Consider the following 26,846-nt stretch of genomic DNA (forward strand, 5'->3'; position numbering starts at 1 on the left):
TGAATCCAGCCATTGTCCTAAACAGACTTCTCATGTTGTATGTATTGAGTGTGAGTTCTCACCACAGATAATGTAACTATCATAAAATAATATGACTCCGGATAATACTTCATGCATCTCATGAAGTGGACTGAAGTCCACAAAAGCTTTTGCCATACTAAATGTGTTAGTCTTTAAGGTGCCACAAGACTGTCTGTTGTTTTTCCTGCAAGACACTACCATGGTTACTCTTCTGGAAAAAAGTAGATTACATTAAATTACTTACCACAGATCAGTTTTTAGTTAGTGGAGCCACTTTTACCATGTGAACATTTGAATAATGGATTGTGCCAATATTAAATTTTAATATTAATTTTGTTTAAGCTGTGTGTAGACTTTTGTAAAATGAAACAAATAAGTTTTTTTGATTTATTCCAGTTACACTCTGACCATTTGGACAGGAAAACATGATGAATATTCTGTAGAAGACCTACTCTTCATCAGAGACAGTTTTGATAAAACTAGAGTTTTTTACGATATCTTAGAACCACAAAAGTCTGAATTCAGAAAGGCCATAGGAATGCAAATTGTGGCTTAAAGAAAACACTACTGTTAATTATGCTTTTTAACATCATATAATGGCCTGTGGAAAACACAGTAGCTTGAATGCCACCTTTTCCTTCTATGAACTGAACAGAGTTGATGTTCATGAAACAGGACTTTTCTGTGTTCTCCTTCCCTTGGCAGCTCCCCTTCCCCACATCTGCTTCTGCAGGTTGGGAGCTCTTGGAATTCTTCTGCTAATGCAGTGGTGGAGGGCCTGTGACACTCCAGATGTTTTTTGACTCCAGCTTCCATCACCCCTGACCCTTGGCTATGCTGGCTAGGGTTGATGGGAATTGGAGTCCAATAAAACATTTGGAGAGCCACAGGTCCCCATACTTGGCTTAATCTATATAAGAAAGTTAATATTCTAGACACACTAGTGCTGCTATCCCATGGGCACATACAGCGTCATATACTAGAAGTCCACTCATTGCTATTTTTATGTCCATGCCCTAGTTAACATTCAGGGTCTATACCTGATCCCTTGCTTAAAGTGGAGTTCTGTGGTATAGCCATGTTGGCCTTAGTCCCTCAGCTATAGAAACACACCGGAAGGACCTACGGCAGGTATTCTTGATTGTGTAATACTTACCTAGTGTGTATTTACAAGTGCCGCATAATGTTCATTAGACACTTGCAAGAAATCAATCATTTATTGTGGCAATACCTACTCATTGGAATCCCCTGCCCATTCACATTAGTAGGTGCAGTAGGTGTCTTTACTGTATGGTCTTTGGCACCTGCTAAAAACTTTTTTGTTCCAGCAAGCCTACCCAGGCATGTAATTTTTATACATGATTTTAGTATAAGTGTTTAAAATTACTGATATTATTTTATATTTTAAAAGTTCTCATGTAATTTGTTTTTAATGTTTGTTTGTTTGTTTTTTAAATATTTTAGACTGTCTAGTGTAAATCACGTAGAGGTCTTGAAGCAGTATGTAAATTTTGTTAAATAAGTATATAAAAAGAGATGGATCAGGAAGAGCTACTATATTACAGGCCTGTTTCATCAGATGCATGAAATCACCTGAGGTGGTTGTCAGTACACACCTTGCCTGTGAAAGCTCATACCACAATAAACAAGGTAGCTTGTCTTTCAACTTGTAAAGCACATGTGGGATTGTAAAGCACATGTGGGAAGTTATTTTCCGGTCTTTTACTGCATCTTTTGTTCTTAAAAATATTTTTTTCTTCTTTACTTTGCTGGCCATTGTTTGCACTGATGGCTGTCTACAAAGGGGCAGTTCCCTGCTCCCAGTTGAGGTATAATCCTCAGATTCCCAGCTTTCATTTTAAATAAGCAAATCTCTATTCCTTGTAGAAACTGAGATACAAGACAAAATATGCAGGCACTATTTTGCTCATTTATCTTGTGTGAAATTAGCCTGCTTCAGTGTTTTTAGCCAATGAATGAAGTTACAGCAATGACAGGCATTTAAGAAAGCAGACCTAAAGAGAAGGCCAGAGCGACATACCCACTGTCTAGAGAAGGAATTTCTTGGTTCATTTTGAAGCCTTTTATTTTGGTTTTCTCTGGTAGTGAAGTGATTGCTGCCGCTCAGACTATTCAGGTATCCAAGATTTTAATGTAATTGTGATTGGGCAGTAGTCTACCCAAAAGGAAAAGGTAAAAGCAAAAACAGAAGTTCTAACTCAGAAAAAAACCACACTTTTTAATCTGAGTTGGTAAACATTTTTAAAATTACCCTGACAGGGTCAATGCAATAAAGTCCATCCACATTCAAGTTTAGAGCTGGCATGCTCAGTCTCCTGCATACTTGTAACAATTCATAAACATTATAGTATTTTTTTTTTGAAAACTACTTAGAGGTTCTATTTACAATAAAGTGGTATATACAATCAAGTGGTATATATAAAAATAATCAGCAAGATAACACAAAGAAGTTAGGTATTTATTTCAGAGTTTTTATACCCTGCCCTTCGTCCAGATTGGAGCACAGGCGGGCTTACAATACTGTACAAGATGCAAGATACAGTGTAGTTATATAAAAGGAAACAAAATAAAATCATAGCTCCATTGTAAAAACAGCAACATGGGCACAACAGTCCGTCCTGTTGGAGGCTGGTGGGAATGGAGCTGGCAGAAGGGGATGCCACATCCAAAACACCTTCAGGAGCCTCTAGGAGGGGAGGCAGGGCAAAGCAGAAGGAAACAAAATACATGTTTCCTCCTGCCCCTCCTTTTCCCAGCTGCCAGGACGGAGGGCCATGGGAGGGAGCCAAATGGGACCACGATGTAGAGTAATCTCCCCTTCGGCCCCTCCTCCCAGAACACCCCTTTTTCGGGCCTTTCACAGGCTTCCACCAGGTCTCCTTATCCCAGCCTGGGCTTCTTCAGGGGATCTTTGGCGGAGCCAGGATGAGGGATTTATGCTGACATAGCCAGGACCCAGCCAGTTCAGCTGGAGATCCACCATATCCAACTGCACTCAGCCTGGCGTAAACAGCATTTGGAATGCGCCCTAAGTCTCTACTTTAACCAGCATCAACGCTAACCAGTTTTAGTTTGATTCTGCTTTAAATTAATGCTTCATTGAAAGCAAATGCCATTTCGTGCATAATTCTTAATCCTGTATTTCCTTTTAGCCTTCAACATTAAGGTCCCAAGCTTTTTTTGATACATTTACTGAAGCAAAATGTCATTTTTCCTTACCTGGACATTAAACTTATTCTTCATTACTCATCATTTGTAATCACAGTCTTTTGTTAAGAGTACATTTATTTATGTCCCTTTCATAAAACCTGTATGTTATCTTTTAGAACTGCCATACAACACTGTGCTGTTGTGTTTGGAAACTGAAGAATGTTAGCCTTTTGGATGCATGTTATCTGTTTCATATTACCAGTGTTTGTGTGTATTAGAGAATACATAAAGGAAACAGTAATGGTTCTAAAATGATTTGATGTTGCATAATCTCTTTCCTCCACCATAATAAAACTGTTTTTGAAATTACCAGCATGTCGCATACATATTTTTTTCTTATATTGTTAAAAGACAGCTACTTATTTCTGTAAACAGACAAATTTTCTCAATGCAATACCTTTATGAACAGTTCAAGCAAAATAACTTGGGGGAGTTTGATTCGGATAGTTTGGTTTTTATTTGGAAAGCTAACACATGTGAGCAAAGATTCCTACATAAGCTGAATAAAATAAATAATAAATAATAATACATAAGACTTTTAGTAAGTAAAATAATAGAGTTAGGTGGCACTTTAAAGACTAATACATGTATTATGTGGCATAGGCTTTTATGGATTAGAGTCCATGTGATCAGTTTCATTTGATGGGGTGGTTGTTAATTCATGAAAATTTAAGGTACCACAGTAAACGTTCAAAATTCATATTTTGTCAGTACTGTTATTAGACCAACCAAGATGTCACAAAATAGCATGTCAGCTTTCAAAATATCCAGAACTCCTTTTCAGGCTATGGTAGACAAAGTAGGGTGTGGAAAACTGGTTGATGGTGGAGCCATGGAGTCTCCATCTAGTCACAGTCTCAAGATGGAATATGGGCAGGGCAGTTAGGGGCTGATCCAAGGGGCAACCATCCCAGCACCTCAAAGAAGAGTTTGCCCCTCTGTCTTGCTGCCCAACTCACCCTGCTGCCTTCTACCCAGCCCTGCAAAGTTCTCCACCTCCTCCCTTGCTAGAGCAAGACAGGAATGGAAGAGGTGCTGCTACTAAACCAGCAACAAAAGAAAAATGTAAGCCAGGGAGGAAAAAAAGGGGAGAAACAAAAGAAATGCTAGGGGGAGGAAGAGGGCCATTGCCACCACTATTGTCATACAGAGGAGGGAAGGCAGAGGTGGTGGTGGTGGTGGGGAGGCAATGGGGTCCCCTCCCCACACAGTGTGATTTATTTATTTATATCTTGGCTTTCCTCCCAGCAGGAGCCCAGGGCAGCAGTCCATGATTTGTCATGGGCCCCTACCCCCTTGGGACAGCCCTGAATGTGGGAGGATGTAAGCAGTCAAATTAGGTGCTATGAAAGTTTCAAGTTGTTCCAAAGTTTGCTGGGAATTAACATACAATGGTTGATAGCTCCCTCACCCCAATCTTAGGGATGATGTTTAAAATATTAACCAGTTTATAAATGTTTTAAATAAATAAAATGCCCAGCTGTTGCTTAGGTCTCTTTACACCTGTAGGCAAAACACAGAAGGTCTTTGGTAGGTGAAAAACAAGAATAAGGAGAAACTAGGCAATTTTTATATTTGCAAAGCTGAAAATTGTTTTTGCTGCAACCCTCTAACTATAAACTAAAATGTAACCTGTGTCTCTGAATATAGTCTCATAAAAAGTTGTAATCCAGAGCATCAGCTAGAATTTAGAGAGGAAGAGTGTGACAGAAAGCTTTATCTTTATGGAAAAGTGCTTTTAAAATCCAGAAAGAAATCCAAAGTATCAAGATCAGCAAAAGGCCAAGCTGTACTAGAGAAATTGGCAGGCCAGGCAAAGAAATGTTTGAAATGGGAAATAGGTTTCCCTGTTTTTGATATTTGAAAACTCATTATTCCATTAATCCTCTTTCTTATAACCTGAAATGTCAAACCCTTAGATTACACCGAGCTGCCTGTATTTGCATCTGTTTGTATAGCATGCAGGGAACAGACTGGATATAGTAAAAAAACTAAGCAGAAGATTTTCTCTTAAATATGGCTGTTTGAAAATGCATTTATTTCTACATTATGTCTGGGATTTTTAAGGCAATGTATGACTCTGTATGCAAATGTAAAACCTACGCAGGATAGAATACTAATTTGAATTACAAATTCTTTTCATTCACTTTCTCTTTCACATTAACCATCAGCCATTAATAGCTCAAAGACAGATTCAAAAGCAATTTAAACCTCCAGCTTAAAAACAGCTCTTGCTTCAATCAGGTTTTTTAAACCTACATTGGTGTAAACCAATGGATCTCCACAGACAGAGTTGCCTGAATCCCAAGAACTATTTTGGTAAGTCCAAGGCCCAGTGAAATTTTGTTTGTTTCTGTTGAAGGGCAAGCCCCCATTATATCATATTAATTAGTTTATACAGCCCCTTCAGTGTGCATGATACTTTGCAACGTACAAGTGAACAGGTCCCTGAGCCAAGGAGCTTACAAATTAAAATTTGAGGAAACAGAGAAAAGAGAGGCAAAGGTAAACAAAGCAATGTGTAGTTGTTGCTGCACGTGCTAAGGCTGCATAAAGGTACTTTTTCACAAAGCACTTTTGCACCTCTCCTGCAGTTTATTGGAAAAAATGCAAGTCCAAAGCATCTCTACATGGAAGTATTCAAATAGATTTTCTGATCCTGGCCTATAGCTTTGGGGAGACTGAATCCACTTAAAGTAAAATATATGGTTCTGCATCACTATGTCATGGACATTTATTATACTGAAAGGGGAAGCACATACATGTGGCATTACAGATTTATCTCATGACAACATCAAATAATTTAAAAGATACTGTACACAACTTTGAATTTATAAAATAGATTACATACTAATAAATCAGAGCATGAGCAGCTTTTCAGTCTGTGCAAGGAAGTAATTTCAGAGATAGTTATATAAATATTCTACATTATAAAGAAATCAAAAGGCTGTTCATATACTCCATATACATGGCCTATGCATGAAGGGGAGAGAGGGTTTCTCTCTGATGTGCATACATTTAGCAGAGCATTATAAAATGAATCCATGTCCTACAGTTGTTCACAGGTAATGGGACAGAGACTCAGCTTTGCAACAGTCCACTAAACGTGGATGTCTGGGGTAGGGCTGCCATATCAACCTAACTGTGCATACTGAGGACTTAACATGGAAGCAACCCTCAGGGAAGACAACAGGTATGACATGAAAACATTTATTTACATTAGGTAGATATTACATTAGTGAGAAAAACAAAATAAAAATGCAGTGATTGTTTAAGAATAACTGCACTAGCTATAAAATTACCTTCCAAACAAAAATATTTTCTGGAGAGATCTACCACAGTTGTGAAAAATATAATTACACTGTCAAATTTTGTTAGGTACCATTCTCTCTCTCCCCCCCCCCACCTCGAAGGTTGACTTCTTGAACAATGAATTGTTCTCCCAGAATCCTGTTTCTCTGAAATTTTGTACTCTGGGCTTTGTATTCTCTCAAACCAAGTAGGTGCAGCAGAAAATGATTTCAAGTAAATAACTTCACTTTCCAACCCCACCTACTGGCACCAAAGCTGCCCCCTTCCCCCCCCATGGGTCGCTGAAGTTCTCCCTTTTGTGATGCTTACCATATATATGTGTGTGTGTGTAGAAATATAAATAAATAAAATATACAGTACTTCTCAATGACCACATTCATTCCAAATAGTTTTGAATTACTATTGTGCGTACCAGTTGAATGTAAACATTAAGTTGCTAATTTTTAAGAAGGATTGAGAGCCAGCCTTGAGTTTTCCTTCAAGACAAAATGTTTTTATTTGGCTGGGATACCAAGTTTGGTGGCACAACCCTTTAGAAATTTTTTTACTAAACTTCAGAAATTACATCAGCTTTTTCATACCATTCTCATTATTCTCTCTGCTCATAGTAGCGATTGCTTTCATCTATAACTTACTTTCAAACCATGGGTGCTATGCAGAAGAGTGCTCTTGTGAAAACTGACGGCACATGCAGAAATCAATGAGATTTGGGTTGTTGTTTTATGCACGCTCCTATGCTGTGAGTAGCTTCTCAAGCAGCAGCATGGAAACAGTTGAACTATATGGAGTTCTGAATGAGCATTCACAGGACTGGCTCAGCACAGGGCACCCACAGCTGGAAGTCAAGACAGATTGACTCAAATCTGTGACTGCCATGCAGAGTATGTAATGGGAATGGATTCTTTGTAGGCACATATGTCAATGAGCAAAGATGAATGGATCAAAGAACAGTCAGGCTATCCGAAATTAATGGATGCGGGCATCGTTTTCCAATATCAGTAGAGTTTCCAAAGAATATTCTTTAAAGCTTATGACTTACCTTTGTCATTTCATAATATGTCTGGACTCAACTATTTTCATATACTTGATTCTGTTTTAAAAATTGAATGTGATACCTGCTATAGAGCTGTTTTGAAATAAGGAATACACAGTAAGCAGTGTTAGGAAATCAAGCCTATTACTTAATAAAGTGCAAACAGTAACTAGACATCTTAGCTAAACTCAGCTCTTATTATGCTTTGGGTCATGCAGTTGCGCTAGCAATCTGGCACTCCCACTGGTGCAGCCAGACCATTGTGACCTTGCCACCATCACACCTCATCCACGTAAGCATCAGCAATGCTGGTATCAGGAGGGCAGCTATGCAGCTCCACCCCACCACACATGCTGCTTTTATCATTGCTGAGGACATATTGTGTTGTTGATATTATTAAAATTAAATTTCTATCCCTCCCTTTCTCCCAAATGAACCCAGAGTAGCAAAGCAGAAAACAGTAGTTACAAATAGAATATTTTTTTAAATTTTTTTTAAAAAACAATTAACATTTTAATTAGTGCAGTAAAGGCTCTATTTAGAATTTGCAATACTGTATCTGACTGGATGTACAAAATATCTGCTACTTCCTTCTGAAATTTACCGCACAAATTCTTAAGAAGTTTACAGAATTCTTACTGTCTCCCACTTGGGTGGTACCAGTAGATTATTTGATGGTCTAACTTCAGATCTTTTTTGCTTAGCCAAAGGTCATTGCCAGCAGTAGTGTAGTGGCAAATTCAGAAGTTCAGAGCCCTTCATGATAATCACAACCATGAGCCCTCACAGCCACATCCCCTTCTAAGATTATACAACCTTCTAAAATTATAGAATAATCTGGCCAGGCTTGAATACTGGTTTCTGTTTCTCTGTCACTGTCACCATCTGCCCTTTCCCACTGTCAAGAGATATTCCTTGAATTACTGAATTCAGCCTCTACACATTTATCTCCTGCTACTACCAAACTGCTTGATGATGTAGATGGTATGCTATCATCAGGATTCACTGTCTCTTCTTCTGCAGTTACAGAATTCTCTTTCTCTGTGTCTTGGCTTTTTGAAATAGGAATAAATAAAAGCTTGCTTACCATTAACACTCATTGGGACTCTTCTCAGTGGCTAACACACTCTTTCATGCTGATTGGCTTCTAGGACACTGGAGACATAGGAACCCTGCTGGGACCTGGCTCCCCCCAAAATAAGAGGTCTAAGACCCCCAGGACCCTGGACTACACCCGTGTCATTCATTAGTACAATAAGTGGGACACTGCTCAAAATATTATATCAGATATATTTTCAGTATCAGATGTATCAGATATATTTATACAATATCAGATACATGTTCCAATAATAAAAAAATTATAAAACTCACTACAAAAATGACTAAAATGAGGTCCTATCATTTATAAATTTAACTCAGCAACACTATCTGGTATTTTAAAGCCTCTGTTATTCTACACTCTGCTGACAGTCAATCATATAAGAATTAGCACATTCATTTTAATAGACAAAACCATAAATAGAAAAATCAGCTATATTTAATGGTGAATGGCATGTGTGTGAGGAACCTTCACAAATGGCAATGGCAAAGTCTCAGTGGCAGGATGCCACACGTTAAGGAGCAAATCTACAGAAGGAAGTGGCCTGAGGGTCCATATTAAGAGATACCTGGTGAAAGGGAACTGCTACCAACCTGTGAGGTGCTGGGTTTCCCTCTATTTGCTGGAAATATAGGAGCACCGCCCACCAACTAGTTTCCTTGACCTAAAGGGGCCTCACTCCCAGGCTTGGTTATCCCTGAGTGGTGACCTGGAGAGCCTGGTGCAGTCTGGCTAATTCTCCTTGAGGAGAAACGTGGGGCTGAGGTGTTTGAGAAACACCAAGAGCTGGGCACATAGCTGCAGCACTCACAGTGAAGTTCAGTACCTTTTTGTCTCAAGAAGTTATGAGGACCATAGATCTTTGCCTGTGAAGTAACAGATGAAACTCTGCTGACCCTTCAAACTCCTTGGCTGTGAAGGGTAAGTTTCTGTATACTCTACTTTTGTTCAATAAAACTGGGGATTTTTTTTTTGCTATGGATTCTATGGTGAACAGGGGGTAGGGACACATTTAGGGCCTCCCTCCACAGATCACATTATTCTTTATAAAAGTGCAGTTATGAGAAAAGAGACATGTCTGAACCTCTCCTGAAGATTAATTAACCGTAGGTGCCACCATACTAAAGACCCAATTCCGATATTGTGCAGAATAGACCTAAATGGTATCTGCAGGACACCATCTCCTGCAGAACACAGTGATTGGTTGGGTATGTAGAGGATGAGGTGATCTTTTAGGTATTCTTTCCCCCAATACTGGAGCTGGAGGAAACAGTAACTAAAGAAGAGGTTAAATGAGAACCTGGATTCTGAGGAGAAATTTGGTTGTGAAGAGTAATGTAAAAAGGTTGTATAAGTGCCTATTAACCATTATAAAATAGCTGTCTTCTTTATTATTGCTCTAGTCTACTATCTTTGTATAAGCAAGTCAACCAAAGTATTACTAGCCACATAGGACTGAAGTTTGTTAATAGCTCAAGACCTTCAGTCAAGAACATTTGTGTGTTTTTAACTGTTAGGATTAGATCTGAAATAGAAAGATTAATGTCTCAAAACATTTTTAAGGAACAACATAATGTGAGTTATTAGCAAGTACAGAAACCTGATGTTTCTTCACAGGAACTGTTCCAGTACAAAACGTTAATGGTGACATTTACAACATCAGCACTCTTTCCCACTCCATTAAAACACAAGTAAACAACAAAGCTGTTTTTCATATCAAATATCTGTAGGGCTTAAAAGATGTGGAACAAACATAATAAGCATCTGTCCCAATCCCGCAAGGTCTATGCTACATGAAGATGCAACCTTCAGCATGCGTAGACAATGCAGATGCAAATGTGTTTTTGCAAGAACATCTCCGTTCCTGTCATAATGCTTATCCTGGTCTCACTGAAGTGGCTGGGTTTGTCTTTTAATGCACATCTGTATTGTCAAAGAATTGTTATCTGGAGCGTAAGTGAAATCCAGCAGTTCTCCCTTTAAATGCCCTATCTGAGCCTGGATGGGGCCTGAATCTGATTGTAAGCAGAGACTTGTTATTTCTGTGTAGAGGTGTGAGTTGGCTTAGAACAGGCTGTGACCTCTCTCAGAGGAGATAAAACATTACTTCCCTATTAGATCATTAGGTGCGAGAGTAGCAGGAGATGAATCATCTGTCTGTGCCTCCTTTGAAGTAGATCAGCTGAGGAACAGTATACAATAGCAGATGCCTTGTCAGCTATGTTATGTCTACACAGGATGAGATCATAAGAATATGTAGCAAACAACTAAAGCAGTGGTTTCCAACCTTTTCACCCCACAGACTTGAAAATTGCTGATGGTCTTAACAGACCACTTATTTTTCTTCTTGTTATAGCAATTGTAATGCATTGTGTTACATGCTACATTATTTTAATTATAATTTTATTGATTTTTTATTTCGTACATTGTATTTCATTGTATTACAATTTGCATTCCACAGAATTCAAATTGTGATACAATAAAAATACAATTAAAAATCAATATGAACATTTAAATGTGGACATGTTGCAGACCACCTGAATGAAGTTTCTTGGTGATCAATGGATCACAATTTGGTAATCCTTGTATTCTTTGATGTGGCAGTGCCACCTAGTGGCCATTTACAGTACCGGATGTGGATTACAGTCATTTCTCTGCCTATAGAGAGAGACAGGCACACAGACAAAACACAGAGACAGTAGACATCAACCATCAATGGTACAGACTATGTGGAGGCTAAGGAGGCCTGCTGAACTGACTCACAGAAAGCTCCCTTCCCTGTAATATGGGGAAGGAGGCTTCCTTCATAGCTGAGATTGGTAAAGTATCTTATGCAATGAAGGATCTCATCTGTAATACTGAAGAAAATTCTATTTGCTGCATAAAGCCACATTACTTAGCACAGCTGGTGTCAAACTTTATTGCTTATCTGACCTCATTATAAAACAACATCTCTACTCCCCCGGGCAAACCCAAGGGGGTGACAGAACAACATTCCCATTTAGAGGCACCAGACGCTACACACAACTAGAACTGGAGTGGGGCATGGGTAACTGCAGTCAAAATGGAGAGAAGAAAAAAGTGAGTTTATTATACATATATCTCACTTTAATTATAATAACTACTAGCAATTTTGGCTAGCAATTTCTACCCCTCTCTCCCCCAGTTCATGGATCATGGGAGGAATCTCTCTCACAATCCTAGCAATACAGATGCTCACTCACCTTTTTTCCTCTTACCTTCTGGCCTGTCTCTACCCTAGCTGACATTTTGGTGGCAGCTGCCTTTTCATAATCCCAGAGTGCATAGTCCCTTCCACCATACACTTCACAGAAATTCTAAGTCAGGCACTCCATGATAACACCCAATTATGCCATTTTTACACACATACAGTTGTAGCAAAGTCACATGAAAATTACCTCCATACAAATAGGTGTCATTGTTGAAAAACAACTAGCTAATTCAGAGCAGGTAGAGGACAGTAGCGGGGGGGGGGGCTTATTTTCCTCTCTGTCTCATGCCCTTGTTTCTTTTCTCTCTTCCGCCCCCAATGCCTGTATGTTTCATTGTGAGGCTTTAAGGGAGAAGTTGAAGGAATGAACAAATACAGGACCAAGAGGAGGGGAGACCTGTAAGTGCCCAAAATGATAAGTGTAACAAGCACAATATGCTTTGATTACAATCTGTGTTGGGATACTGTAAAACAAAAATTCTCTGTGTTCTCAAAAACACTTTGAGAACACTGTTTCTGATTACAGTGCCCCAACAAACATTTTAATTGAAACACATTGAGCCTAATAAATTGTTTTATGCACCTAGAGCTTTCTTCCTCCCCTCTTTTCCCCTCATGGTGATTTTTTACCATAAGACTATGTTGAAGTATTTAAAATAAAAGATCCCCACAAGCCATCAGATCTTTATCTATTCAAGAATGTGTCCAGAGGAAAAGAAAGAGCTTACAACATTAAAAAACAAAAGCAAAAAAACTTGAAACCTGTTTAATGCAGCAAAATGGCCCTGGTCTATTTTCATCACTTCCATGGTTGTGTTTTTTAAATGTATTAAATAAATATTCAAAATAGACAAATATCAAAAGCTTCCAAAAAACTAAGTAGGAGAACATTCATTTTGTGACATTGAAAAGGTCTGTTGGATTTTAAGCCAGCTCTTCCATCTGTTATCAGCTGGATGTAATTACAACTCTTTAATAAAATGTTGTATTTTCTATTGTTCCTAAGTCCCCTGCCTTTCCCCCCAGTTGTTGCTAAAGCTATATAATTTTTTCCTCAGTTCATTCACCTCTCTTTAGATGCTTGTAACCCTTAAAGAAAAGTTACACCGAAGACACTAGCCATAAACAAGCACAGAATTAGGCATGACTGAGCCTACTGAAACCAATGGGCTTAAACACATTGCCACTATGTACCTGGTTGTTCCCACTGTATAGTCCAATTCTCTATTGCACACTATAGAATTTAGTTCTGTAATAACTGTTCAAAAATAATAACACACTGGACATAAGACACCAGTAAACTTGTTATAAGAGATTGGGGCTGCAATCCGATACATGTCTACTCAGAAGTAAGCTCCTTGGGTTCATTGGGACTTACTCCCAGGTAAGTCTGTATTGGATTGCAACCTGGGCCTAGTACTGAACTGTCATCAGAAAAATCTGGTTTGTATTCTCTGTGCAGACAATGAAGAATCATATGCATATTTTCTCATTTTTATTACAGACTCTATGATGAAGATAGTCATATTTTGCAGCATACTTCATCTGCAACTAACCAGAACTTTTTTTTCCCGGGTGACTCTCAAGGCCAATGCTCAATAAAGAATTGGAAAAAAGATACTGCTGTACTATTGTTACTAAGATCCTTGTGCAGTCAACTCTCACATTTCAAAATAGTAATTGTTAGATTGTACATGTTGTATGCAATTGTTTCCCAGTAATACCTAAAAATTCACCAGCTGTTTGATCTGCTCAGTTTGTAATGATTGTCTCCTTGTCAAGAGTGTCTTACTTTTGAAGTCCTTAGGGTAAATGGGTGCTGTTGGGATTAGGGTTTTTTGTCCACAAGAAACCATTGTATTAATCTTACAGATATCGGGGACTGGGGGATGAGGGTTCACATTTAAAGGGGGAAGAAAACCAGGTCTAGCCAGGGCAGTATGATCTGAACCTCGCCTCTCTAAAATGGCATGATTTCTCCTACTCAAGAAATTGGGAGGCATGCTTTCTATCAGTTCTCTGGAACTTGATGACAATGATGGCGATGGGGAGAGAAGCTTTTTCTTCCCTAGAAAATATTTGCTGTCTTCTGTGAGAGGGCCTAAGCTAGTTGTTAACTGCGAATCAGAACTGTAGTGATTTGCTCCCAAGTTTCTCCTTTGGACAATGCTTTTCAGTGTAGAAACAAAGGTCATTTGGGCTGAATCTGGATTCTGTTCTGCAGAAATTTCACTCTGATCTGTAGGAGCTTCATTCCGATTGTTGTTTGTCTCACCAAAGAATGAATGAGAATTTATTTCATCACATGACATTTTTCTTGAGGCAGTTTGCTCAAAGTTTTTCAAGAAATTAAGAGTGTCCTTTATATCAATGCTGTGGTGCCTAGTGATAAATCTCTTGGATAGGGCTAGGCTATTGATTTTAAGACACAATTCTTCCTCTGGAGTTATATCCTGAAGCTCTTCTTGTAAAGGGGAGATTTGATTCTGATCAAAAAGTGAAGAGGAGGGCTTCATCCAAGGTTCAGAATATAAGTGCTGCGTTTGAGGTCCTGTGTGTGTCAAGCTGGATTTTCTTGAAGGAGAATGTGGTTCAGGGGCATCTTCCTTTCTTCCAGGATTAGGCTCTTTAAAGTTAAAGAGACCCTTTTCTGTCTCCTTTGAATTTGAATGTGGAGAGGGAGATGTTTTAATTTCCACATCTGATGGAGAAGTGCAAGAACTTGCAGACTGAGATTCATCAGTGTCAGGCGGGGGCACATTTAAGTACTGCTTTGTTCGTTGTCTTCCTGATGGAGATCTGTCTTTTGTAATAATTATGACTTCTTTCCCTTTTGCTTTGCAAGCATCTAGAAGAATTTTGAGGGTTTCCTTATCATCTGAATTCACTGAGTAAACAAGAACTGAATTACCAGAATGGTCTTGCAGACTTATGTCTGCTCCACTTTTAAGCAGTAAAGAAACCACTTCAGGGCCAGCCTTCTGCAAGCATGCATGCATCAAGGCAGTCTTCCCAGTTTTATCCTGTATGTTTGGGTCTGCCTTATTCTCCAGAAGGTATTTCACCATTTTCACTTTGCTAACACTCTGATGGTCCACATGTTTTGTCTTACAAGCAACCATTAAAGGGGTTTCACCACAGTCATTGCTTTCATTAATATAGGCCCCGCCTTCCAACAACAGTCTTGTGAGGCGAAGTCTGCTGTGATAGACAGCTTTTATCAGAGAGTTTCCATCAGGTGAAAGCTCTATGACTTCTTCCATCTTCTCTGATTTTGAGCTAAAGATTACAGCTGTTGGAAATGTTGCCTAATTTTGGAGAGAAATTAAACAGGAAAAGATAATTAAGAATTTAACATATATTTCATTTACTAAGAGGAAGATGAAAAATGGAAACCTCTATTAAACAGCACCTTCTATATTTTCAATAGATAGACATATACATCAGTTTGCACATAACAGTGTCTTTAGGTGAACACCATATTGCCTTGTATTCCTCATTTTGACCTAATACTGAAGGCTGAACTATGCAGTTCATGTACATGAAAAAGCAGCTTTGGGATGGGGTTATTCAGAGTGGAGAAATGGGAGGAGGTTGCTTAACCCTTTCCCTGCTTGACGCTTTCTACTGCAACTCCCAAAATAAATAAATAAATAAATAAGAACACACACATTAGCATTGTTTGTCAGAGAACTACTTACGAAATGGGAAATGGTTTGGGAGTGCCCATATTTTTCCTTAAAGATCCTCTCAGCAATCACACCACTACTATGGTAATAACTTTACATTTCAACACACTGGAATCCATGAAGTTCTTTATCATCATTATTTTACAAAGCCAGAGAGAACTTCATCCACTTTACTGAACATGATATTAAGCTTAACATATTATGTTTCCACTTTGGTCTTAGGCATACTCAGAGTTTGCTTTCTTATCTGATAATTGTTTCCACAAGTCTCATGAATTTTCTCAAAACTAACATTTAAGGAGGCATGGAAGAATAAAAGAGCATAGAGAGTATGCAAGGTTTCCAGTATGTTTCCAGTCTGCAACTTGCTTGCTGGAGGACCACTTCAGTAGGGAATGGGGGTGATGGACAGCAGGTTCTACTGTGACAGATATACCACCACCACCACACACCTCTCGGTTGGTAACTAGAAACCAGATGTCATCCCTCATGGGGACAGTAGAGCAGATTTGGCTCAGAGGTCTCCAGGTGTTTATTCCTACAAGATATGTTAACAGGTTTTTACCACAGCACCTAGTAATATAATCATCTGGCTTCTTTTCTCCTTTTCACTTTGGCATTCTGATACCACATAAATAGGAATATCCTTACAGAAACAGATTCTGGGTATTAAAAAAAACTGCATGTCTGTGTATCAGGGGTGGACCCTTCAGATGTTGCTGAATTACATTTCCCATCAACGCCATCAAGCATGGCCAATGGCCAGGAATGATGGGAGCTGTAGTTTTATAACATCTGGATGGCCAAAGCCCGCCCACCCCATATATATTGTGTGTAACTTTCATCAAAAATATTATTCCCCATCAAAATCAGCAAACTCCTTTGAAGGCATGCTATCAGTACCAATCAGCTGATTTGCACTGGGAGCATGCCTTCAAAGGTACATACTGTAACTATTTCCTGCAACAGAGTATTTTTCCTCTATGTTTGCAAAGGAAAAATTCTCTGTATAAAGCAGTTTGAATCCACACTGATCTCTGCAAATGGACTTCAAAGTGGCATCCTGTAACTGCTGAGCAGCTGACTGGTGATTACAGCAAGCCATTTGAAGGCACATTCCTAGCTTCAGGGGGCTCTCTGTCAGTGCTCATCAGCTGATTGCCACTGACAGGGTGTTCTGCTTGCAAAGAATAATCTCTTGATTGTTTAAGCTCCTGATTGTTCCTTTGTAGCTGTGTCCATATCTGCTCCACATTTGATATCACATATAACATCAGGTGTGGGGCAGGTTGCTGTGGTTTGTGGAGAACATCCTCACAGGCCAAATTGGGGCCTGTACTATACCTAATTTGGCCTGCAGGCCAGAGGATCCCCCACCACTGATTTAGAGTTTCCAGCTTCCATTCTGGCAAGACCTTCTGTGTCCTTAATAGATCCACAGCTACAAAGAAAAATGTAGCTGTGGCTTCATCTTCTGAATTTGGTTCTGCCACACATCCGTTGCCGCTGGATTATTATGGAACAAGAGTATTGCTTTCACTAAGCAGAATGGAGTGTAGGCAAAGATCGTAGCAAGATGAGGTGCATAGAAGCTACAAATAATAAATCAGTATCTTTCTGGATCAGACCGAGAGTTCATCTAGTCTACCATCCTGTTTCTATCAGACAGATGGTTCTAGGAAGATAAGGCATAAAGGCAACAGCTTTTTCCTGGCATTTACCCCCAGCCAAGGAAAACCACAGCTATAGCTGGCTATAAGGCAGCTAGAGCAGGGATGGGGAAACTGTGGCCTTCTAGATATTGTTGCGCTAAAACTTCCATTATTGCTGACCACTGGTCATGCTGGCTGGTGCTGACAGTAGCTGGAGTCCAACAGCATTTAAAGCTCTGCATCCCAATGTTGAAGAGAATGATTTCTGAGCTGTAATCTGAAAGTTCTAATACTATGCATTTGGCTTACACTATTTGTTCTGCAAATACAGTGCCTTGCAAAAATAATCAGACCCCTGACCAATGCTCTCATATTACTGAAATACAAACAGTACATTTTAATTTAATTCTGTATGATATTTTATTTTGAAACACTGAAACTCAAAAACAATTATTGTAAGGCGACATTGGTTTTATGTTGGGAAATGTTTGTAAGAAACATAAAAAACTGAAATATGTTGTTTGCATAAGTATTCAACCCCGGTGCTGTGGAAGCTCCCAGTTTACACAGAGGAAAGAAACTGCCCTATCGAGGACACATTTACCTTACCATTGGCCTGCAACTGTGAACCATTAAAGTTGCTTTCACATTGTCAGGATAAAATCCCACCGTTGAAGGATCGTTGGTTAGGCTGTGGATCTGAAGGAAAATGAAGACCAAAGAGCATTCTACAGAAGGGAGAGATAATGTAATACAAATGCATAGATTAGGAAAAGGGTACAAAATAATATCCAAGTGTTTGGATATCCCAGTGAGCATAGTTGGATCAATAAGACTTGTGAGAGAGGCCAACAATCACTTTGAAGGAGCCACAGAGTTCAGTGGCTGGGAGTGGAGTAATGATGCACCAGTCAACCATATCAAGAGCTCTGCATAACACTGGCCTGTATGGGAGGGTGGCAAGAAAGAAGCCGTTACTCAAAAAGTACCATCTGAAAGCATGTCTGCAGTTTACTAGGAAGCATGACAGTGCCCCAGCTGCAATGTGGGAAAAGGTTTTGAGGTCAGATGAGACCAAATAGAGCTTTTTGGCCAAAACTCAAAGCACTATGTGTGGCGCAAACCTAACACTGCCCATGCCTCAAGATATACCATTCCTACAGTGAAGTATGGTGGTGGCAGCATCATGCTGTGGGCATGCTTCTCATCAGCAGAGACTGGGCATCTTTTTAAAATCGAAGGAAGAATGTGGATGGAACAAAATACAGGGAAATACTGCAAGAGAACCTGCTTCAATCCACTAAAAAACTAAAGCTTAGGAGTCCTCCAGTGGCCCAAAGTCCTGATCTCAATCCCATTGACAATCTGTGGTGCTCTTTGAAAATTGAGGTCCACAAGCGACGTCCAACCAACCCGAAAGACCTGGCGTGAATCTGCCAAGAAGAACTGGCCAAAATCCCTCCAACACATTGTGCAAAGTTGGTACATACCTACCCCAAATGACTTAAAGCTATTATTGCAGTGAAAGGTGGCTCTACCAAATATTAATGTGTGGGGGTTGAATACTTATCCAAGCAACATGTTTCAATTTTTTGTTTCTTACAAACATCTCCCAACATAAAACCAATGTCATCTTACAATAATTGATTTTGCGTTTCAGTGTTTCAAAATAAAATATCATACACAATGAAATTACAATGTAGCATTTGTAATTCAGTAATATGAGAGCATTGGTCAGGGGTCTGATTACTTTTGCAAGGCACGGTATCTATGCAGGTACAATGTTATACTGAAAAAATATCTGCTTGAAAAGGGACAAGATTTCTTGATTAAAAAGGATAAAAATGGATGAACAAACATCCTGACAAGAGAACACTGTTAACAGCTTAGTGTAACCAGGGCTACTGTGCCCTTGGTAATCCAAGCCCCTTTCTTCTCCTATATCCTTGTCAACCCCTGCAAGTTTAGGAGGACTGCAGAGTTTCTCCTTTTTGTCAATCTTTGTAGTTGCAAAATCCAACTTCATGCACGTTTAAAGTCTCCAGGATAGGAATTATCAAAGAAGAAGTAAAAGGTGCTTAATTAGAAGCATTCACAGCAAGGACTTAGAACTGTGGAATTCTATATTTTAATGTAAAATTTAAAACAGAAGGGCAAAAATAGTACTTCATGGAAGTAAAATCCATTCTCATGCATCATGAGGAATGCATAGCTATCCTACAGCAACTGGAGCGAGCTGTAATATGAATATGGAGCTTTTCTATAGGTCAGGGCTTCCTCATTAACTTCAATGTAGCAAGCAACCTTAACACATTAACTTATTTCTATGAGTGAAGCTGCCTCTTGTATTGAAATGAATAAGGATGAGCACAAGTGCAGGAACAGCAACTGCACTTTGGAACATGCATGGGGGTCTGGAATTAGGGAGAAACAGGATTCACTTAAATACAAAAGCACTGGAAGAAGTCGCTGATTAGCACACTGTCCCTTGTGTTGTTGTTTTGCCAAATGCTGTTTTTAATCTGGAAAACATCAGTGAAAGTGTGCAAGTGCCTGGTCTATTTACTTCAGTGAGGTGGTAGACTGGTGTGCAGGATGCATCCTTACTCCTTTCTGAGGCTTTAATGCTATGCACACACATCTGCAAGTAAGTCAAATTGACACCAGTAAGATTTATTTCTGCAAAACCTAGGTTAATAGAAACTGTCTCCAGTGTGCTCCAAGGTACATATACTAGGGAGTAAATCCCATCAAACATGCAGCCCAATCCTGTGCATAAACACTTGGAAGTAAACCCTCCTATTTTAAGTGGGGTTTACTCCCAGGTGAGTGTGCATAATATTGCAGCCTTCCTGGGGCTTACTTCTCAACAAATATAGATCACTATCATGCTGTGTGCTCAGGGCAACCACAAAAGTAAAATCTTAGGTTAGTCTGTTAGATTCAAAAATCCTCAACCACTTTAAATTGGTTTTTAGTGTTTCCCTTTCTCAGAGAAACAATTCTGCACTCCACCCAATTAGCTTTACTCAACCAGTCAAAAGAGTCAACCTTGGGCAGTGCCACACAACATTGCCTCCATTTCACCACTGCATCCCAAAAGGAGCAAAAGGTAAATTCAATTTAGTTAAATTTAACTGTTAGCTTAATTGGGTTAATCCTACAATTTATACGTTCTTCTATATGTCAGTGTGACCACAGTCGCCAAATTATGATTTTCAATACTTCTTAAGTGCATGATTGCAAAAACGGAACTGGGCATCCGAATACCGCTAATAAAGAAACGGTGTTGGACTACATACTTTTTGCAAATCAGCGATCCTATTCCAGTTCATATGCCTCCTCGGGAGTCAGCTCCACTGAATTCAATGGGACTTGCTTTTAAATAAGTGAGCCCATAGGCTAGCAGCCCCAGTTTACATGCAAAGATATGGCGGGTTACACTCGATACTCTCTCTCGCCTGCCCCTTTTGCACGCCCTCAAGAAAGGGGTCACTATCGTGGAGAGCTGAGCTGCCTCGTGGTGAAGTGAGTCGAAGGGCGCCTCGGGCAAGCCTCTCCCGCATCGGAGTGGTTTCAAACTGGCGGGCTGGTGGCGGGAAATTTTCGCCCAGGGCAACGTCGCTGTTTAGTTCTGGCAGAGCAAACGCCGCCGAAGGAGTCGCCTGCCGCACTAGCAAAAGCCTAGAGGCGACACCACGCCAAGGCACCGCCGCGTGGAATAACAAATAGTTGTTCTACCGTTGGGTAGGGAAAAAAGCGGCTCGGCATCCCAGGGCTCGCCCACCAACCACGCTCGAAATCCTCCTGCGCCCCCTTTACCTGCTTGAGGAGCCAGCAGCTGAGGGACGCCTGGCGGAGAGCTGCCTTTTCCAGCGCGGAACTCCCTGCGCAGGAATTCAACTGTAGACCCGCAGTGGCGGCTGCTGCTGCTGCTGCTTGTGAACCACGGGGTGTGAGGGAGAAGAAACGTCTCTCCGGTTAGTTGTCAGGCAGGCAAGCAGGCAGCGTCCCTTCTCAGTTGAGAAGGCGACTATCAGCAGCACTAAGGCTGCTTCTCCCGCCTCTCGGGTTAGCCACCCACGCGCTGAGCTCGGGCTCCAAGGACGCGCTACCTCTGCGCTGGTTTCCCTCCCGGGAAGGGCGCTCTGTTGCTTCCCTGCTTGTTGTCTGCCTGCGCGGGCGCGGAACCTGCCAACTGCAAGCAAGGTGGGCTTGCTACCGTCCCAGAAGGCAGGGAGCCCCCGGAGGCGGGAGGAGCGCGCGCTCTCCCTCCCCGAGGCAGGAGGCAGAGACAGAGTCTACTACAGACACATCGAGTCTGGTTTGTGACATGCAGACAACGCCTACTTTTACTCAAAAGCAAGCCTCACGGAATTCAGTGGAGCTCACTCCCGCGTCCATATGTACAAAATTGCTGCCATCTTTCCCCCCTCCCAGAGGTTCTTTAACAGCTGCATGGCAGGCAGAAGTTAAACAGGTGCTGACGTTCTCTCCAACAGGTGTGAAGATGGTGTGAAGAAAGGTGCACCTACCAGTCAGAAGGTTGTTGAAGGCAGCTCCCCCCACCTTGTGTGTCTTTACCTTCTTAATTTGTAAGCCTGAAGATAGCATGGATTCTCTCTCTTTTAATTGATGTGAGCTGCTTTGAGAGACATTTGTCTGGACAGTGGGATGAAAATACAGGAAATAATTAAATAATACTAATTAAGCTTTTTGTCAAGAAAAATCTGGCCATCATATTCTGGTTTGGACCACTCGCCCAGCCATTACAATTCACAGGCTAGATTAGAACATGGGGATCTCAGCTGACACCTTCCTGAATACTGAAGGGAAGAGAGGATATATGATGCAGTCCTCTCGTAGGAGGGTAACTATCTCAGAATGCTGATTGGGGTGCGAATTTATTTATTTGATTTATATTCCACCCTGTCTCTCAGTAGGGCCCAGGGAGGCAAATAAAAGCACTAAAAACACTTTAAAACATCATAAAAACAGACTTCAAAATATGTTAAAACACAACTATTAAAAACCTATTAAAACAAAACATCTTTAAAAATATTTTTAAAAAAGCTTTAAAAACAATTTAAAAAGGTTTACAAATATATTAAAAAGCAATTCCAACGCAGATGCAGACTGGGATAAGGTCACTACTTAAAAGGCTTGTTGAAAGAGGAAGGTTTTCAGTAGGTGCTGAAAAGATAACACAGATGGTGCCTGTCTAATATTTAAGGGGAGGAAATTCCAAAGGGTAGGTGCCACTACGCTAAAGGTCCGTTTCCTATGTTGTGTGGAACGGACCTCCTGAGAAGATGGTATCTGCAGGAGGCCCCCATCTGCAGAGTACAGTGATCAACTGGGTATATAAGGGATAAGATGGTCTTTCCGGTATCCTGGTCCCAAGCTGTATAGGGCTTTATAAACCAAAAGTAGAACCTTGAACTTAGCTTGGTAGCTAATAAGTAGTCAGTGCCATTCTTTCTGTAGCAGTGTGACATGTTGCCAATAACCTGCTCAAGTGAGCAGACTGGCTGCCACATTTTGCACCAGCTGCAGCATCCAGACCAACCTCAAGGGTAGCCCCACATAGAGCACATTACAGTAATCCAATCTGGAGGTTACCAGTGCATGGACAACAGTGGTCAGGCTATCCCTGTCCAGAAATGGCCACAGCTATCTTACCATCGGGTAACCTCCCTTGCAGACTGTGGAAATGCTGTGGACATAATATATCTCGACTTCAGCAAAGCTTTTGACAAAGTGCCCCATGATATTCTGATCAGCAAGCTAGCTAAATGTGGGCTGGATGGATGAAACAACTATCAGATGGATCCACAGTTGGCTCCAGAATCATACTCAAAGAGTGCTTATCAATGGTTCCTTCTCAAACTGGGTGGAAGTAACGAGTGGGGTACCACAGGGCTCAGTCCTGGGCCCAGTGCTCTTTAAATTTTTATTAACGACTTGGATGAGGAGGTACAAAGCATGCTTATCACGTTTGCAGATGATACAAAGTTGGGAGGGGATAGACAGAAAGAAAATTCAAAGGGACCTTGATAGGCTGGAGCTTTGGGCTGAAAACAACAGAAGGAAATTCAACAGGGATAAATGCAAAGTTCCACACTTAGGAAAAAGAAACCAAATGCACAGTTATAAGATGGGGGATACTTGGCTCAGCAGTATGACATGTGAGAAGGATCTTGGAATTGTCGTTGATCACAAGCTGAATATGAGCCAACAGTGTGATGTGGCTGCAAAAAAGGCAAATGCTATATTAGGCTGCATTAACAGAAGTATAGTTTCCAAATCGCATGAAGTACTAGTTCCCCTCTATTCAGCACTTGTTAGGCCTCATCTTGAATACTGCATCCAGTTCTGGTCTCCGCACTTCAAGAAGGATGTAGACAAACTGGAATGGGTTCAGAGGAGGGCAACAAAGATGATCAGGGGACTGGAAACCAAGCCCTATGAGAAGAGACTGAAAGAACTGGGCATGTTTAGCCTGGAGAAGAGAAGACTTAGGGGAGATATGATAGCACTCTTCAAGTGCATGAAAGGTTGTCACATAGAGGAGGGCCGGGATCTCTTCTCGATCATCCCAGAGTGCAGGACACGGAATAATGGGCTCAAGTTGCAGGAAGCCAGATTTCGACTGGACATCAGGAAAAACTTCCTAACTGTTAGAGCCATACGACAATGGAACCAATTAGCTAGAGAGGTAGTAGGCTCTCTGACACTGGAGGCATTCAAGAGGCAGCTGGACAGCCATCTGTCGGGAATGCTTTGATTTGGATTCCTGTAATGAGCAGGGGGTTGGACTCGATGGCCTTGTAGGCCCCTTCCAACTCTACTATTTTATGATTCATCCGAAACCGGTGAAAAGCACTCCTAGCCACGAAGGTCACTTGGGTCTCTAACAACAAAGGAGCACCCCCAGACTACAGACCTGTTCTTTCAGAGGGAGTACAACCCCATCCAAAGCAGGCAACTCAGGAACCACCAACCCACAGTGTCTTCATCTTGCTAGGATTGGGAGTCAGTTTGTTGGCCCTCAACCAGCCTACCACGGAGTCCAGGCACCGGTCCAGGGCTCGCATGGCCTCTCCTGATTCAGATGTTATAAAGAAATAGAGCTGGGTATCATCAGCGTACTGCTGACACCATGCCCCAAATCTCCTGATGACAACTCCCATGGGCTTCATATAGATGTCAAACAGCATGGTGGACAAGATGGTACCCTGTGGCATCCCACAGCACTGTAGTTACTGTAAACTTCCCAGAGAGCTTCGATTATGGGGTGGTATGTAAGTACAATAAATAAATAAACTGTCAGGACGCCGAAATACAATCACCCAATGCTATTATCTGAAAATAACCCTGGAGTTAGGATCAGAACCACTATAAAACAGTACCTCTGATACCCATCTCACCAAGTTGGCCCAGGATACCATGGTCAATGGTATCAAAAGCCACCAAGAGATCAAGTAAGAATAACAGGGTCGCACTCCTCCTGTCCTTCTCCCAAAAAAGGTAATCCATCAGGGCGACTAAGGCCAATTCAGTCCCACAACCAGGCCTGAACCCAGACTGGAATGGGTCAAGATAATCTGTTTCATCCAAGAGTACTTGCAGTTGCTGTGCTACAACTCTCTCAATCACCTTCCCTAAGAAGGGGGTATTTGCGACAGCTGCTTGAGGATACAATGGTGGCAGAGAAGTGGGCCTTCTTTGCCGCCCTCACTGCCACACAGTAGGCATGGTTATGATATTTTGTTCATGCCTAATCAGCCTCACCGCACATCTTTTGCCACTTGCAAAATCACTTGTTGGAATGTGTCCTCATGGGAAAATCTCTGTGTATGTAAAGCTGACATGTTTGGCAAAGTTGACACGTCTTGCCCATATGTGATATCCTAGAGTCCCTGCATTACTTATTACAGTTCCATCTTCTGCCTTCCTTGCTTGTTGAAATATCTGAATCAGTCTTGAAATATGCGAGTTAGATTAGAGGTTACTGCAGCAAAGACTTGAAAGTTACTTGTGTGCATGTTCACCAGTAGGCAATAGGATAGCTACAAAAATCTGTGCCTGTAGAAAAAAAAGGGCCTCAACCTAGCTTGAGAAACATCCCTCTACTTAAGGATACTTCATGTGATTGCCTGTTTCCTCTTCTCTTGTCATCCAGGTCTGTTGTGTTTGTGAAGATGATTTCATGTATTCAGCATCCACTTAGACTCTCCGTTGATTACTTTCTGCCCTTGTTAATGGAGACAGACTATCACTAGCACATAACTCCAGTGCTTAAAAGCCTGTGCTGGCTGCCCATGGGCTACTGAGTCAAGTTCAAGGTTATTGTATTGATTTCCAAGGGGCTTAATGACTTGGTTCTAAGATATCTTAGAAACCGCTCATTCCATGCCCAATAACTGCAGCCTTCAGGGGTCACTGTTAGTGGTCCCTCATGGCTTGGATCTGCCAGGAGCCATGGATCCAATATTCCAATTTTGTGGAACTCTGTTCTAGCTGATATCAGATGGGCCCCCCTACCTGTTGAACCTCCACTGCCTACTGAAGACTTTTTAAAATTCCAGCAGGCATTTTAAGACATTTCTGATTTTATAGTTAGTTTTTAACTGATTTTATCTTTACTGTATTTGTTGAGCTTGATGTACACTGCTTAGAGACAATTGTGATTAAGTGGTATATAAATTGTATAAATAAGTAGACTCTTGTCTCCTATTCTGCATTCTAGCCTGCTGAATAGGATTGCCAAGTTAGCAAAATCAATTATTGTATATAAAGAAGCATCATGTCCTCAAGGTGACTTGCCAACCTGGGCTTTTCCTAAGGGTCAAGATTAGACAGGCATACCCTTTGTATATGGATGAGTAGGCTTATACATTAGTAATCAGCTGAGCAAACAAGAGTGGTGCTTGTAACCACCAGGACAGCAGGACCAGAGAAAGCCTGGAGATCTGCAAATTACAGCAGGGTTTACTAAAGGGAGTTGCCCCAGCTGCTGAATTAAGCAAGCAATTTCCTGAATTGTTCAGAGTAATCCCAGATGTGCTTTCCTTCAGCCTGCAGAATCTCCACAACTAAACATTCTATCTGACTTAGGGTAGAAACATACTTACTGTAGTGCTGGTTCCAATGTATCTCCACATTCTTTTTTGAAAATGGGGTGCACATGATGCTAGTCAAACCATGCCCCCTTTTACTGTAAAACCTGGTGGGATTAGTTTGTGTTTTTTTAAAATAGCTTCAAAGAGATTTTGCAAAGAGATCGGCAGATCAACCTGTTCCCCCTCCTGTAGGTGACTAGTGTGCTCACAGCCTTAATGTGGTGTAATTCTTGCACTGTGGTGATTGATTCCAAGTAAATCAGTTAGTAAGACAATCTAAGGTGCTACTGTGTTTGAAGGGGCTGAGTGCCACTGAAATAAATTACTGCTTCCTTTGTCTGCACTGCAGAGCACCATTTTCTAATAACTCATGCATGCAAAAGAAAGCTTGCCTTCTCATAAACATTGCTGTTTATTTCTATCTCTCTTTCTCCCTGCCATCTCTCGGTATT

The 26,846-nt window shown here is 40.9% G+C and overlaps 2 protein-coding genes across 12 annotated transcripts in view; one reads left to right on the forward strand and one right to left on the reverse strand.

Annotated features, from left to right (window-relative positions):
• LOC133381953 (protein FAM151B-like) overlaps positions 1 to 3,561 on the forward strand; it is a 66,307-nt gene extending 62,746 nt beyond the window's left edge. For all 6 annotated transcript variants that reach the window (XM_061621579.1, XM_061621583.1, XM_061621598.1 and 3 more), the window contains one exon: positions 418 to 3,561. In XM_061621579.1, coding sequence (XP_061477563.1) covers positions 418 to 577 — 160 coding nt within the window. In that variant the 3' untranslated portion in view covers positions 578 to 3,561. The remainder of the gene's footprint in view (positions 1 to 417) is intronic.
• A 7,876-nt stretch (positions 3,562 to 11,437) lies between these two features.
• On the reverse strand, positions 11,438 to 21,819 carry ANKRD34B (ankyrin repeat domain 34B). Of its 6 annotated transcripts, none has more exons than XM_061621632.1 (4): positions 21,092 to 21,662; positions 17,879 to 17,997; positions 16,070 to 16,155; positions 11,438 to 15,236 (listed from the first exon to the last, which is right to left on the reverse strand). In XM_061621632.1, the coding sequence occupies exons 3-4, from the start codon at positions 16,106 to 16,108 to the stop codon at positions 13,653 to 13,655; spliced, it is 1,623 nt and encodes a 540-aa protein (XP_061477616.1). In that variant the 5' UTR covers positions 16,109 to 16,155; positions 17,879 to 17,997; positions 21,092 to 21,662; the 3' UTR covers positions 11,438 to 13,652. The 6 variants fall into 6 exon arrangements, with proteins under 6 accessions (XP_061477616.1, XP_061477620.1, XP_061477626.1 ...); XM_061621636.1 differs by lacking the exon at positions 21,092 to 21,662 and adding an exon at positions 20,572 to 21,075; XM_061621626.1 differs by lacking the exons at positions 16,070 to 16,155; positions 21,092 to 21,662 and adding an exon at positions 21,805 to 21,819 and having other exon boundaries at positions 11,439 to 15,236.
• Between the last annotated feature and the right edge of the window lie 5,027 nt (positions 21,820 to 26,846).

The sequence above is a fragment of the Rhineura floridana genome, chromosome 1, assembly GCF_030035675.1.
Source record: "Rhineura floridana isolate rRhiFlo1 chromosome 1, rRhiFlo1.hap2, whole genome shotgun sequence".
Lineage (NCBI taxonomy): Eukaryota > Metazoa > Chordata > Lepidosauria > Squamata > Rhineuridae > Rhineura > Rhineura floridana.

What these genes read in the sequence shown, in the direction of transcription:
- ANKRD34B (XM_061621632.1), bottom strand. Translation starts at nt 16,108, where the DNA reads ATGAGGGATGACATCTGGTTTCTAGTTACCAACCGAGAG. An exon ending in TTCTAGTTACCAACCGAGAG is followed by an intron (nt 15,237 to 16,069) that starts GTGTGTGGTGGT and finishes CTCCAAAATTAG; the next exon opens with GCAACATTTCCAACAGCTGT.